This window comes from Notamacropus eugenii, chromosome X, assembly GCF_028372415.1.
Source record: "Notamacropus eugenii isolate mMacEug1 chromosome X, mMacEug1.pri_v2, whole genome shotgun sequence".
NCBI lineage: Eukaryota > Metazoa > Chordata > Mammalia > Diprotodontia > Macropodidae > Notamacropus > Notamacropus eugenii.
The window spans coordinates 70233377-70249035 of record NC_092879.1 but is presented as its reverse complement, the minus strand read 5'-3'; the positions used below and the strand labels follow the sequence as shown (position 1 = coordinate 70249035).

Below are 15659 nucleotides of genomic sequence, written 5' to 3'. Positions count from 1 at the left end.
TTGTATAGGGAGAAAGTAGTTAAGTGAAGGAGGAAAGCTGGAGACACATTCCATCACATGTTAGTTTTAAGAGAAAGTTAAGCTCACTTTTTGGTTTATTGAGGGTAATGTGCAAGAGGAGAAGAAAAAATACTAGAGGGAAGAGCTGCGAGGACAGGGAGCTGGGGGTGGGAATGGTATACGGTGGGTTTTGTAGAACAACCCCTCTCCAACCAATACCAGACCTAAACATAAAAGGCCACCTCATCGGAGAAATTAACAGGCTTACTAACTATGCCAAGGGGGAGAATTCTTACTCAAACAAGGAGTACAGGCAATCATAAAGGAAAATTTCAGGCCACAAAATGTAAATGCTTTTATGTGAGCAAGAGACAAGGAATAAACTGTATAGATTGGGGGAAAATCTTTACATCAAATATTGCTGATATTCAATGTAACATGGAATTAACAAATAACGTAAGATTAAGAACCATTCCTCAGTAAATAAAAGGCCAAAGGATACGAAGGAAGCATTTTCAAATGTGGCAGATAACATGGTTTATGGTGTGAGCACACATTCATCATGAGAACTCACATGCAAAAGCCACTGATTGCAGAGCTAAGTCTTAAGGAGTTGCTTGAGGCTATGGAAGTTAAACTGCTTGTTCAAGTCACATAGACTTTAAATGTCAGAAGCTGAACTTGAACCCAGGTCTTCTTGACTCCACAGCCAACACAGCATTTTATCCAGTATATCAGACTGTCTCCATAAATGGCTATGTGAACAAATGGCCCGAGTCACTAAGTGGAATGTAAATTAAAACTAAAATTTCACCTCACACCCAATAATGTAGCAGCAAGAACAGAGATGGGGAGAGATGGAAGATTAGCAAAATCTGCTTAGAGAAGAGAGAATCAATATAGAGTGGTTATGAGAAGACAAGAATCCCAATGCCCTGCTAATGAAACTTTTCAACTGGTCCAGCTATTCTGGAAAGTATGAGGGGAAGATCGATGCAGCTGAGCTGCACAGATCAAGAGCTGAGCTCGTTTCTAATCCTGCCCTTACCCATCCTGGATACAGAGAACTCTCTGGGCACTTCTGGAATAGAATGTGCAGAGAAGGGGCTGACCTTGTAAGAAACTGATACAGGAAGCTGTGTATACAACGATCACAATCACATATGTAAATGAAAAGAACACTAAGGTGTTCTCACTAAATGTGACAGAGAATGAGCTGGCCCCCATCTCTAAGTAGTGAGATGGACAACTCCAGGCATACACTGGCAGCTGTGTACCTGGTTTTGCTTTTGCTTAGCTGCCTTTACTTTGTTACACGAGAGGGTTCAATCGGGATTAGAGCGATAGCAAAAAATGAAATCTAAGAGACGATAAAACTTAATCTTTAAAAACAATGTTTTTCATCACTACTAAATCACACACTCAAAAAACAAACTTATATTTCAGTGTTACTATCAGCATTCTCTTAAAAACAACTAATTTCCTGGCAGCTGACTTGGCTTTAATTCCTGTATCTCCAGAGGCATTTAAGTTAAGAATTAATAATATACATACATACACACGTTAAGTGTGTATTTTAAAAATGGAGGTGACAAAACATCTATCTCCCAGATAAAATGAGACACCACAAAGCACTTTTGCAGACGTTAAGGCACTGAATAAATGCTTTCACCATTATCATTATTAGGGGGCTTCTGAAGTATGGTAAGAACCCTGAGATGCCCTGAGCTTTTCTGAGCCCCTCCTATACCAACTTTCGAAAAAGAAGAATGTGCAGCCAAAGTTTGTAGGGAAAAGATGACCTGAACTTTTTCCTCTGGGAAATCGTTTTGCCAGGGGATGAGCAGTGCCCTCTGATCCTGGTTTAGCTTTAGCAAACAGGGAAATGGTACCAGAAATGGAAAATAAGCCAAGCAAATAAAATACTTGTTAAAGTCAAAGCACTTAGCAATTTTAGTCAAAACACACAAGACCTATGACAGAGTTCAAGTACTTACTTATTTTCCCCCTAAAAGAATACAAACCAAAGTACAGTTACAAAAAAGAAAAGTGCCAAAGTAAACATGTATCAATTTTAATACTAGAATGAAACTTTCAGATGAGGCAAATACAATATGGTACCAATTTTAAAACTTGAATTTTACAATTTTTTTCTTACTATCATACACTTAAAAATAAAATGGAAAAGTAATCCCTTCTATAACAAAATGAAAATTCAAGTGCTTTTTAGATACAGAAGGAAACCCTCACCGCCCACCCCCACCCCTACCCCTCCCCCCCCCCCCCACAAAAAAAAAGGCTGTGTTGTGCTTGTTTCAGATCACTAGAAGATTTCCTGCCCTAGACGACCTTGGAGCTGGAATGTGCTCAGAATTCATGCCCTGGCCCTCAACAGTGTGGTCTGCCACGGTGAAGTGGCCAGCTAGTTCATGCTGCAGGAGGGGAGGGGGCTAGGAAGGAGGCAATGCCCTAGTCAGGCCAGTCTCCAAATTCCATTATTCCTCCTACCAAAAGGCCAGCATATCTAATCTAGTCAATGGTTACTAATATATTCGATTAAAATCATCTGGTTGTACTGAAAGGACCATTTAACCCATTTTACATAACAGGACTGCTGTACCTGTATGATTGCATCAAATTCCAGGAAGAAAAAAAGGGAAATGAATTTTTAAAAAATTTCCATTCATCATCATTTTAAGTCTAGAATAACAGATCAAATGAGGTGCATACAACATGGTACCAGTTCTCAAACTTGATTTTAACAATTTTTCTTATCCTACACACCTAAAAATAATTTTATCCAGTAATCCTTTATACTGTGTTTGCTGGCTGAAATCAAGCATGAATTATCCTTAAACATACCATTCCGGTACCTACTAACACAGACAGTAAAAATTAAGACCATAACTGAAACTATCAAACAGTTACCTTGCATACTTTTTTCTTTATGTCTTACATAAATGTTTCTGGCCACCATACTAGAAAATAACTTCATATAACAGAAAATCTAAGATACATATAGGAAGACTTTTGGGACAGCCTGTATTTTAAAAAGCTGGGCTTGAAACTTATTGAAATGTATTTTTCAATTATTTAACTGTAAACATTTAAAAAACCAAATTCTCCAAAATGAGGTCACCATAACATCATTGTTAACGTACAGTAATTTTAGTCCAACTGAAGTCTCCTGAGGGCAGCTGATGTTCTCCTTTTGATAAAGAATGGCTTATCTTTTTGTTCTAAATTGGTGATGTTGGCTGAAGTTCTGAGTACTGTACATTAGTCTGCTTTCACTTAGGATGATGAACAAATATTAATATGCTGGCACGTGGTAAAATACAGTATCAATGCTATAAAATATACACCACATAATGGAACTAAGAGCTATAGACCTAATCCGTACAATCAATTGATTAGTACTACATTCATGGAGACCCTGATTGAGTCATGAAGCTCAAGGTGAGGAAGTTGAGCTACATGAGGTAACTGTGCACAGAAAACTCCCCACAAATGAAATGACTAGCTTTAAAATAACTAGCTGCTTTAGTGGTTGAAAAGGAAAAACACAAAGAAACTTTTTACTCCCAGAGTCTATGCCTGATGATTTTTTTTAAAAAAGGATAACATGTACTGGATAAAGAAATAAACTTGAGAAAAGGTATTCCAATAAAATTAGAAATATTTGATATAAAATATATACTGAGAAAGTAATAATTTCAACTTAAAGGAATCCAATTAAACATAATATTAAAAACAAAATCAATGAAGTCCTTTATGTTCAGCAGTTTGGAAATGCAGGAAACAATGTACAACCATTGATATTCATGCAAATAAGTAATACTAGACTGGTGTGCATGTTGCAAGACTTAAAGTGCTTCTATGTTATTGATATATAAATTTTTGAGGACCTGATCCAAATGTACCATACTCTAAAAGATTACCATGAGATTTAGCTAAAATAATTTCATATTCAATTCACATTCTAAATGTGAAAAAGCATGAAAAGAATTGGCTCTTAAAGAAAATCTCATACGTCACTAGGCAAGGGTTATTCCTTTCATCAAGGAAACATCTTACCACAAATGTAACAATGTCTTTTCTTTCCCCGTAAAATACTCAAAAGTTGGTTTAAGTTTTATCAAATAACCTAGAGAAATCACTTAACTGGCTGACACATGATCTTTAGGTACAAAATGTCTTGTTTGTAATGCATTCACTTATGAAAAACACCTTGAAGCTGCCTTCAAGGTAAGCATGACAGTCCATTTGCACTGGCTTCTCAAAAGCTGCCTAAGGCATAGTGCTTTCTCATAAATTGTTCATGATTCAAAATTAAGTCACGGTTGCTCACAAAACAGAGTTCCGCAAAGATGTTAAAACAGCCACACAAAACGATCAATTATTGAAAACATCACAATAGAGAATAAAGAAACTCTTGGCCTAAATATAAAAAGACAAAATTCTATCCTAACAATTACAAAACCCCCTTTTTGCAACGGTGTGTATTTTGAGGGGAGTGGGTGTTAAAATTTATAGTACTGTAAGATAGCCTCAAAGGTATATTCTACGTATGGATAATCCCATTTTAAGATGCATTCCTGGCTTCTACACCGCATCAAACAGACGTATGTACTGGAGTGACTGAGTGGGAAGGTGAGGACCCTCGATCAGAAGATGATGAAATAGACCGTGTAGCAGCTTCCCGCTGTAAATCTTCCACCCTCTTCTGAAGCTCTGATCTTATGACAAGCAGCTCCTTAAGATTCTGGTGAATTGGCATCTGGTGAGTGATAGAAACAAAGTTAGGTTTATTAGACATGATAAGAACATTATTTAACATTATCACCTACATCCTTGGCATAACCACATTTTTTAACCCAACACCATGACTATCTGTGAGGCAAAACTCTCGATTAGAGAATGGCCTCTTCTTCATATACTTTAAAACATATGGCAAGGAATTCTTTGTCTCCCAAAATCAGAAATTTGAGCTGTATGGAAGTTTAGAATGCTTGTCCATAGGAATGATAGAAAAACATAAAAGCAGAAGAAAAAAATTCTTTAAAATGCTATCAAAACTTAAAAGTCACACTAACTAGCCCATAATATTGGAAACAACAGAGTATATTCAAAGCATATTCTGTGATAACTTTTCTTTTCCCCTCATTTCTAGCTCTCTTGGTAGCATATGCCTGACAGTAGAATCCGTACATATTTAAAGCAAGGTGAAGAAGAAAGAGAATTTATCTTGCTGTAAACAAGCACGATAAATTCAACAGCACAGGTGATGAAAATGAGGTATGAGGCTTCAAACTCTGAATAATGTAACTGACATGTATATATCTACTTAGATATTTGAGAATTTTTATATAATTTTACTGACAAAATATGTTTTATTTTATACAATTAAGTAGTTGTGTCTTAGCAGACATGGAATGGTAACTTAGCAAAAAAAAAAGCTTCAATAGATTAACATTAAATTCGATTAAGTTTGAATATTTCTTCCTTCAAAAGCTGAAGAAACCAATGAGAAGACTGTTTAATCGGGATCAGATTCTTACCAATTGGTTACTGGTGTGGAAAGAATGGGAACTGAGTGGGAATGAACACTCCTTGTTAAAACATGTGATAGAGAGAAGGAAAGCCTGGCCTAGCCTGCCATGAACTCAAACTTTGGGAGAACACATTTCTAGGCATTTAGAGAAAAACTAGATAGGTCCCATGACCTAAAATTTTATAAGCGAAGTCAAGATAGGAAGCCTTGAAGATGAATGATATTCTTAGAAACAAGTGTGATGAGGAAGACAAGGAATCGTCTAAAGAGACCTAGACAGACGCACATCCCAGTGTCTCTCCTGCCTGATCACCCCCTTTCTACCACTGCCCTATATATGATGGCTTTCCTTTCTATATGGAGTCTCTTCCTTTCTGTATCTATAGCCCCAGGGTTCAGCAGAGTTCTCAGCACATAGAAAGTACTCAGAAATTCTTATTTGTTTTCAATCCGCCTCTCGGCCCTCTGGGGCCAGACAGAACAAATGTAATTCCCTCTTCCATGTGACACCCTTCTGATACTCAAGGAGTGTTGTATCACCCCAAGTCCTCTCTCTTCCAGGCAAAAGATCTATCTCTAGTTATTATTCAAATCCATCCTCTTACAACCCAATCTTGAGACTTTTCACCATTCTGACTCTCCCTCCTCTGGATGTACACCACTTTAGCAATGTCCTTCCTAAAATAGCATCCACAACCGAATACAATGTTCCAGCTATGGGATGCCTGGGACAGAGGACAGTAAGACTGCAACTTCCCTAGTTTCACTCTGCCTCTCTTGATGCATCCTAAGATCACATTAGCTTCATTAATATCATTAATAATATTATTAATTATGATAATGATAATATCATTAATCATAATGTTAAACAACACAGGGCCAAGCAAAGATCCCTGAGGCACTCCATTGGAGACTAATGTTCAAGCTGATACCAAATAATTAATGACTATTCGTTGGGTCTTGGCATTCAACCAGTCTCAAATACATGTAAACTATATCAATCTCTTTTCTCCATCTTTTCTAGAAAAAAATGGCACGAGACACTTAATTTAGACAAATACTTTGCGATAATGTAGGTAAACTGTATCTACAACATTACTCTGATTTGCCAATCCAGTTACCCTGTTAAAAAAGAAAATGAGACCAGGAAAACTCCATGAGTAGAAGGCTAACTTCTCACTAAAGGTCTTCAAGCAGAGATTAGATGACCATTTGTCATGTGTGCTTGTAGTGTTGATTAACAACTTTATTATCATGTGTGAACATGTAGTTTTCAGTTTAATATAAAGTTAACCAGTTTTGTTCATGTTTCTAAAATAAACTATTTTGATGATGTATGTACACATCTTATTGACTTAACTTTGTGTATGTGCAAATATACAAAAAGAAGAAAGAAAACTGTTAGAAATTCATGTAGATTCTATTAATATACTTCCTGGTCCTTCTAATAGTCATTACTATAGCTGGCTCTGTCAACAGGTGATCTACCTTCAGCAAACTAACCCCCTTTCCTCCCCAGAGAATGCAACCTTGTCTGCAGGGCCAGTTAAACATACTGAGGGACAAGTGTATTAAGGGACCTGTCATTTCACTGGTGTAGGAAACTCCTTCTACCTTATCTGCAATTTCTGGTCTTAGAGAGCTGCCTAGAGCCTTGACAGGTTAAGTGACTTGTTCTGGGTCCTATAACCACTATGTGGTAGAGATGGGACTTGAACTCAGGTCTTCCTGGCTTTGAAGCTGGTACTATGCCACACACTCTCGTGATTTAAACACACACACACACACACACACACACACACACACAGTACTGGTGACATTCATGACACAGAGAATGGTATAGATGAAATTGTTCATGCAACTGTACAGTTATCAAAAGTATTCCAAAAGGAGACAAAAAACTTTGAGACTATTAAAACTGAAAAAGCTGTGCAAAAGCATTCATTTCTTTGGAACTTTAGAATTCCCCAGTCCAACTCATACCTGACTGAGAATCTTCAGTCACAAACAAGTGGTCATCCACCACTGAGGGCAGTCCCACCACTCCCTCCCTCTTTGTCCCTTGCTGGACAGCTGAAACTGTCAGGAAGCTTTCCTTCTATCATGCCAACATTTCCCTCTTTGCAACTTCCAGCCACTGTTCCTTCTTCTGTTCTCTGGGGGCCAAAAAGAACAAGTCCCTTTCACAAGGAAACTTCTAGTACTTTCTCCAGGCTATCTTCAGCTTCTCCTCTGACATGACCTCAAGGCCACTCACTATCCTGACTGCCCTCCTCTGAATACTCGGAGAGTTCTGAACCCAGTCACAGGGCAGCTTTCTTTCTTTCTGTCCACTCCAAACAGAACTGTCAATCTGAGGAGCCACTGAAAAAGTCCTTTTAAGGGGAAGGCACAAGTTGTTGCCTTTCGTTTGAGTCTACTCGAGGACAACTGCTCTCATAAAACACTTAGGCTCACTTAATATTTTTCTACAGGTTTATATCATATTTGGTTTTCCAGGAGAAACCAGACCACAAAGAAGTAACTATTTTGAATTTACCACTTGATTTAGATTACACAGACAGTTCAATAAAGTTTCTACTGTGATTTAAAAAAAAAAATGTTTTTTCATCATAGCTCCTTTACCCTGCTAGACTTGCAAGCTGCACCTTTTGTCCTCCAAAGGGTCGGGGGGCAAAGTGCTTTGCACATACTTTAGGCATTCAGCAATTAAGTATTCATAGCATAAATGAGTGATTATAATCTTTGGCAAGTTGGTCGTAGGGACCTTTCCAGCTCTATGATTCTGTTAGCTCATACCAAAGTATTCCGGCACTGTCTAGGGTGGATCCCAAAGTGTTAGTGCAGTTGTATGCTATTAAAGCTTACACATGCTCTAAGACTTCTGGAATACCCTGTATGTAACATTCTCCTCTTCATTCCCTTTTGTACAGTACCTTTCTTCTAAAGAATTAAAAGTTACATAACCTTGAAGCATGAAATCATTTTCATCACCAAAAGGAAAAAAATGAAGTTCTTGTGTATGTTATGGCTCAAGTATGGAATTAGCTGATGGTAACATGACTAAGAACTACATCATTCTTAAACGCAGAGGAGTATGGGTAATTAAAGTCAACTTCCACTACCATTGGCCTAGAACCAAAACAGTTTTACACATAATGGAAAATGGAAGAGTTAAGAATAAAGACATAAACAAAAAGGTAGGAGTGAGTACAGTGTGATGTGCTTTCAACTACTCTTAAGATTAAGCATATGCAAAAAAAAAAAAATCAGTTCAACACATCTGTTAAAGTGTTTCTCTGTACAAGGTACTGTGCCATGCACTAGGGATATAAAAGATCATTTAATTTCACAGTGTGCAGGGCACTACCATGAAAAATATGGATCATGTTGACGCAATAAAACAAACAAAAGGCTTCAGAGCCTTCTTGGGCATTCTGAACAATGAGTAAAACTCCAGAAACAAACTGACAACATCTTCACAGGAAACTACTGGTTACCAGCATGAGTTCTTTCAAAATCAGCTATGTGTAGTCAAGACCACTGATTTGTGAGAGTACAGAAATCAAAATCAAGGTCAAAGAAAAAAATACTACACAATTAAAATAGTCACAATTTGGACTAAAGGTAAGAACTACTGACATTGCCCAATGGGAAATGAATAAAGGAACTGATCACAAGGTAACCATTTCTTAACAAAGCTTAACCAGGAAAGAATTTTTAAAAAGTAAAGGAAATGCCACAGTGAGAACAAGAAAAACTGAGAAAGTGCTTCAGGGCTGGCACTGGATTTTTGCTATGTGTCCCAATGTGACATTTAGTGACTAGAGCAGTGGGTCTGGAGTCAGGAAGACTCGAGTTCAAATGTGACCTCACTTAGTAACTGTATGACCCTGAGCAGGTCACTGCATCCTGTTTGTCTCAGATTCCTCATCTGTAAAATGAATTGGAGAAGGAAATGACAAACATCCCCAGACCTTGTGACCTCAAATAGGGTCACAAAGAGTCAAATACAACTGAAACCATCAAAAAACCGCTGATATGGCAGCAGAGGCATCACTGGCTTAAAAGATAACCTTATTTAAATTCCTACGTAGGAGGCTGGGAACAGATTTTCAACAGAATTGCCTTATAAAACAATGACAAGCAGATGACAGAAATACTGGCATAAAGCCAGATCATCCCAAGAGCATTGAAACATCAAACAAATGAAAATGGGAAAAGATCTGTCCAGCTAACTCTAGCTAACTAGTTTCTCCATCAATGACACTGGCTCCATCACAAGTGGATTCTAACATCATGGACTCCAGTGTGCTACAGTGTTCTGTCTGGAACTATGACTTCAATGGTAAAGCAAACTTCTATATTAATGCAGATCTGCATTGAGGTTTGCCTGAGGCACTGAGAAGTTAAATGACTTTTTCAGGGCCTGGCAGCCATTAAGTCTGGAGGCAAGACTTGAACCCAGTTCTTAATTTATCCACTATGCCACATGCTCCTCAAGGCATTACAACAAGAAGGATAAGTGGTACTAAAGAAAAAGAGTAAAAATATCTGAAGTGTCCCTAATATACACAGAAAAAATCTGTGCTAGAAAGCAGCAGTTTGGAGGGTGTTGAAAAATTGATCCTCAAGTTATCTGAGAGAGGGGAAAGAGACTGAGTGATCTGAAAATATCACAGATATTCTTACTTCCAAAAAAGTCAATCAATGGGGCTTTTGTTTTTTGTGCCTACCAACCCAAATGTCTAGTAATCTATGAGAACTCAGAATAATTTACCCTTGTATAGAGGACAGTATTGAAGAAAACATGAGAAGGGAGCAGGAAGAATTTCACATACAACACCCTGCCTCTAATAAACCATATCTTTGCAGCCACACAACTGACTGAAAGATATAGAGCAGGCCTGCACAATCTGTGGCCCACCAAAGGATTTCAGGTGGCTTGCGAAAAATGTAGTGGAAAACATGCTCTCGTTTTTCATGGGCCACCCAAAATTCTTTGGTGTGCACAACCACAGGCTGTGCAGGTCTGATATAGACAATACAAGATCTACCCTAATTCTTTATTTTTTTTAAGCATTTGATTCAGTAGATCAAAATGCAGTCTTAAACGCTCCTCACTAACAAAGTGTTTCATGTATATGGCAAGAGAATTAAAGTTTACTTGCTGGATTCAACAGAGATAACTTTGATGATCTCTGATTATTATTAACATATACTGAAGTATCAAACAATTAGAAATACGCTCAAAGGTATCTGCTGTTGTCAGGAAGGATGTCGAGCATAAAGTCCAAATGGCAGAGGTAATTCATTTGCAGGTGCTGGCTGTAACAAGACCCAGAATATTTCAGAGCCTCCAAAATGAGATTCATGATCACTCAAAAGAATCTGACCTAGCCGTAGAGGAAAAATGAAGAATTTCTGTTGTCCCAACTATGATATGCAGCTGTACAGGCAATCTTTAATGTTGGTCTTTCCTTCACATATCACGGATGGACAATTAAGGGGGTCCAGACATGGAGAGGAAAAAAGTGGGCTGGTTTACAACTGGGAAACCTTTTAAACAAACACTCATCTTTCAACATCAATATTCCTGTGAAAATGCTATAGGCCTGCCAATAATAGGACAGCACAGTCTCTAAAAAAGTCAAAAAATTGTGGGTCACCCAGAGGGCAATAGAGTGGTGCATGGTGGGAATAATTAGATTGCAACATATTACCATCAATGAATTCCATGCAAAAAGTGTGGCAAAAGATATCAAAAGACATGAATGATAAGAAAAGGAGATAGGCTGGCCATGTGATGACAGTATGAAAGATCTTAAAGGATGATCCCTAGCATGTTTCATGGATCCCTCGTAGGGGATTTAGAAGAAGATATGAACAAGAGCTATACAAAACGACACCAGAAAGGTGTTGATATATCTTCCATATCCGGGAAGGCCAAGGCCAAGTGAAGGGAAAGATGCATATAAGGAAATCAGCTTGTTTATAGAGGCAATGGTAAAAGAAATTCAGTTTGTGAACCTCTTGTTTCCAGATACACTTAAAAATGGAGATAAGAAAACACAGGACATGTCTTAGCACAGGAATGGATTGTAGAAGGGCATCAGGACCCCAGGGTGGCAGTCGACAAACAGCCACAAATTGGCTTGCTGGGACAGCTATACTGGCCAGGGTTGTTTACCCCTGAGTTCAGCATTATTTGTCTGTTACCCTGGAGCAGATTTTAAGTGTATTAAGGAAGAAACGTCTTTCAGGATTTCTGAAAGGTGAGTATTTGTTTTGTGAATCACAAATATACTGCCAAATTTACAAATATTTATATAAACCTGTCAAAACATTTCAAATATAATTGTTTCTTTTTATGATGTCCTTTGTATACAGATACGCATAACTGAAGCACCTCCTCTCTGGTGGATAGTATTATACAAAGCAAGACAATCAAGGTCCAAGTGCAGGACCTAGAAAAGGGTGACTATGTCCTCTAATACCACTTATATAGAAAGGCTTGGATGAGATAGTGGAGAAATCTAAATACCTAAGTACAGTAACTTCAAAAAACCTAACAGAATAGTATAGATAGATCCCTGGTAAAAACTAATGAACAACAGTGCACTCACCGCTACTGCAAATGACAGTGTTGAGACTGGTGGATGAAGTGTGAGTTTTTACATATCAGGAAATACCTTGTCAAGATCAATGGAATATCACTCAAGAATAAGAAGAGATGCAAATTTTCACCGTCATTATATGTCGATATTTATCATACTTTTTTTTTTAATACTATTTTTACTGGAGAAGAGAAATGGTTTTTAAAAAATCAACAAAACACCGTGAATACCTGAGGTCTCATTCGTGGATTCCATCGGACATAATAGTTTACCCACAATTCCAAATGATTCACACTAGCAACAGGATATAAAACATGGTTTTCATAATTCACATAGAAGGGATTTGAAAACTCATCCAGTTGACTGTTGATGTAAGACCATAAAGATATAGTTTTTGTATTCACACCCTAGAAAGATAAATGGAAAAAAAAATCAGTTCTTCTTCAACATTTTCATGATATGCACAATTATTACTAGTTTTATTGAATAAGATTAGAACCATGACAAATGAACACCTCTAATAATTGTATAACAATTCAAAATCATGCTAAAAGGGCATGCAAAGATGAAAAAAAATTATCCCCTGCCTTCAAGGAACTTACATTCTGATGGAGGCCAGGGAGAGAGGAGGAATACAAGCTGTAAACAGGAAGTAATTTAAGAAGGGGAGGGAGGCAGAGGGTGAAATAAAGAAATCACATAGGAGATAGTACCAGAGTTGAGTCTTGATGCTAGTGATCTAAGAGGTGGAGATGAGAAAAGAACGTCTATTTCAGGCAAGGACCCAGGGATAGAATATCAAGTACAAGGAGCAGCCAATAGGCCCATTTGCCTAGTTTGTGGAGTACCCAAGGGGTAACTATATCAAGCATCTAAATGCAGATGGGAGCTAGATTTTAGAGAGCTTTCTACGAGAAGCTGAAGAATTTGTATTTTATCTTAGAGGCAAAAGAGAGCCAAGGGAGTGACCAAGAATCCTAGCAAGTTAGCCTTGGAGGCACTTCAGTGGCCACCTAGTCCAACACATACTCAAAGGAATTCCCACTATCACATAACTTGCCAAGTGATCATTCAGATTCTGCTTGAAGACCTCCAGTGCGGGGAGGGGGACACTCACTGCCTCCCTCCCAAGGCAGCCCACACTACTTTTCATGAAATCACATTATCAGGAATTTTTCCCTGATAGCAAGCCTCCTTTTTGCAGCTTCCACCCAATTGCTCTTGGTTCTGTCCTTTTCCACATGAGTCTTTCCGGTGCTTGAACGTAAGTATCACGTTGCCTCACAGTCTCTTCTTCAGGCTACACATCCCCACATTTTTCCAACCAATTCTGTGTCTCAAGGGCATTCACCATCCTGGATGCTCTCCTCTGAACATTCTCCACCTAATCAATATTGTTCCTCAGCTGTGGTGCACAAAACCAAGACCAACGCTGAGGCAAAGTGGAGAAAGGGCCTGTCACCTCCTTAGGCCTGGAAGCTATACTTATCTTCCGGGAGCCCAAGATCACATTCACCTTTATGGCTACCACAACACACTGCTGACTCATATTAACATCGCAGTCTGCTAAAACTCTTCAGTACTTTTTATAGCTATTACTAACTATGTCACTCCCATATTGTATTTATAAAGCTGATTTTTTTTTTTAATCAGTCACTGGGAGGAATAAGAAGAAAGAAAAGGAGGATGACTGAAATTGTAAGTCTGAGTGACTGGAAAGACAGAGGTGTCTGTCCTTAACTGCAATAAGGAACAGGGATGGGTTTTAGGGGGAAGATAAATTTCATTTTGTACGTGTTAAATTTGAGAAACATCTGCAGACCTATGTCCTAGGAATGTTAATTTGGTGGTTGTGTCGAAGATGGACTGGAAAAGATATTTTAAGCAGGGGGAACAAGGAGGCAATTCTACTACTAGCATCAGTGAGAGGCGATTCAGGCCAGTAATAGGGTTGTGATCAGTTGAAAGGAGAAAAGGGGACAGATGCAAGAGATGTTGTGGAGGTATGATTGATAAGACTTAACATTCACAAAATACCTCTCTATCCATGGCTCAAATATGGGGATGGAACCAAACAAGAACCTTGGTCCTGACCTCACAGAAGCTTAGAGGCCATTAGACACCAATGTTAGAACATGTGATTTGGAGGTGGAAGGAATTCAGAAAAGACTGAAAACTTGAATATTATCTTAGGCTCTTCCCTCTGCCTCACCATACTATAGTCCATCGGTTGCCAAGTCCCATCTTTTCTACCTCCATAATGTCTCTGACATGCATTCTCTTCTCTCTACATACATGGCTACTATCCTAACTCAAGTCTTCTTGCCTAGCCTTTGTGGAAAGCATGTTAGGCCTGGAGTTGGGAAGACTAACCTGGCCTCAGACACTAATGGCTGTGTGACCCTGGGCAACTCACTTCACCCCGTTTAGCTCATCTGCAAAACGAGCTGGAGAAGGAAATGGCAAACCACTCTAGTATGTTTGCCAAGAAAATCCCAAAGGGGGACAATGAGGAGTTGGACAACTGAAATGACTAAACAACAACAGATCTCTGCCTCCAGCCTCCTTCTATAATCCATCTTCCACATAGCTGTCAAAATAATCTTCTGTTAAGGCATAGGTGCAACCACATCACTCTCCTACTCAACAACTTTCAGGAATTCCCTACTGTTGCTAGCATAAAGGCCTCAGAATACTGTTTCAAACTTTCCACAATCTGGCTCTCATCTCATTTCCCAGCTTTATTTAACATAAACCTGCACTTCACGTTTCAGCCAAAAAGCTAACCCCTGACCTCAGCAGGCTAGGCCCTTTGCCTGGAATACATTCCATCCTCACTTCTACCGTTCAGATTCCTTATCTTTTTTCAAAGCTTAGTTTAGTACAAAAACTCCTTTGGTTAGCCTTCCTCAATTCTTTTCTCTCTTCAAATATTCCCAGCCAGTTCTCTTTTGTCCTGTCACTTCCAAAGGTGCATCAGACTTAGGTACATTGGAGCTCACAATGTGGGGTACTTGCTATCAGGAAAATGGGGATTTTTGAAGCCTGCCTTTGATACTCACTGGACCCTAGGCAAGTCATTTAACTGCTCTGGGCCTCAGTTTCCATGTCTACAAAATGAAAATGCTGAACTCCATGACTTCTAAGGCCCTTTCCAGCTCCAAAGCCATGATTTTTAATTTTTGGCTTGGATACTCAACTCAAGTATACTCAGGATACTGAGTACCCAATACACCATAAGCATTTAACAAATGTCTACTCAATTCAGTTTACTCAATTGAAGGGACATTAGAGATCATCAGATACATTTTATAGATGAGGAAATAAAGACCAAAGAGGTCAAGTGACTTGTGCATGATCACACGTCTAAGGAGGAAGGCAGAGATTTGAACTCAGGTCCTCTGACTTTAGACGTACGAGTTTAATGCACTACTCAATAAACAAATATTTTTACAGCCAAAAAATAATAAAAGAGTTAGGATTGTGAA

At 38.5% G+C, this 15659-nt stretch overlaps 1 protein-coding gene across 3 annotated transcripts in view; it reads right to left on the bottom strand.

The window, feature by feature from the left end:
• Positions 1-3025: 3025 nt before the first annotated feature.
• The window catches only part of MTMR1 (myotubularin related protein 1), a 60846-nt gene continuing 48212 nt past the window's right edge, over positions 3026-15659 (bottom strand). For all 3 annotated transcript variants that reach the window (XM_072627087.1, XM_072627088.1, XM_072627086.1), the window contains 2 exons: positions 12402-12578; positions 3026-4780 (listed from right to left, as the gene is read on the bottom strand). In XM_072627087.1, the coding sequence (XP_072483188.1) occupies positions 4616-4780; positions 12402-12578 (342 nt within the window). In that variant the 3' untranslated portion in view covers positions 3026-4615. The remainder of the gene's footprint in view (positions 4781-12401; positions 12579-15659) is intronic.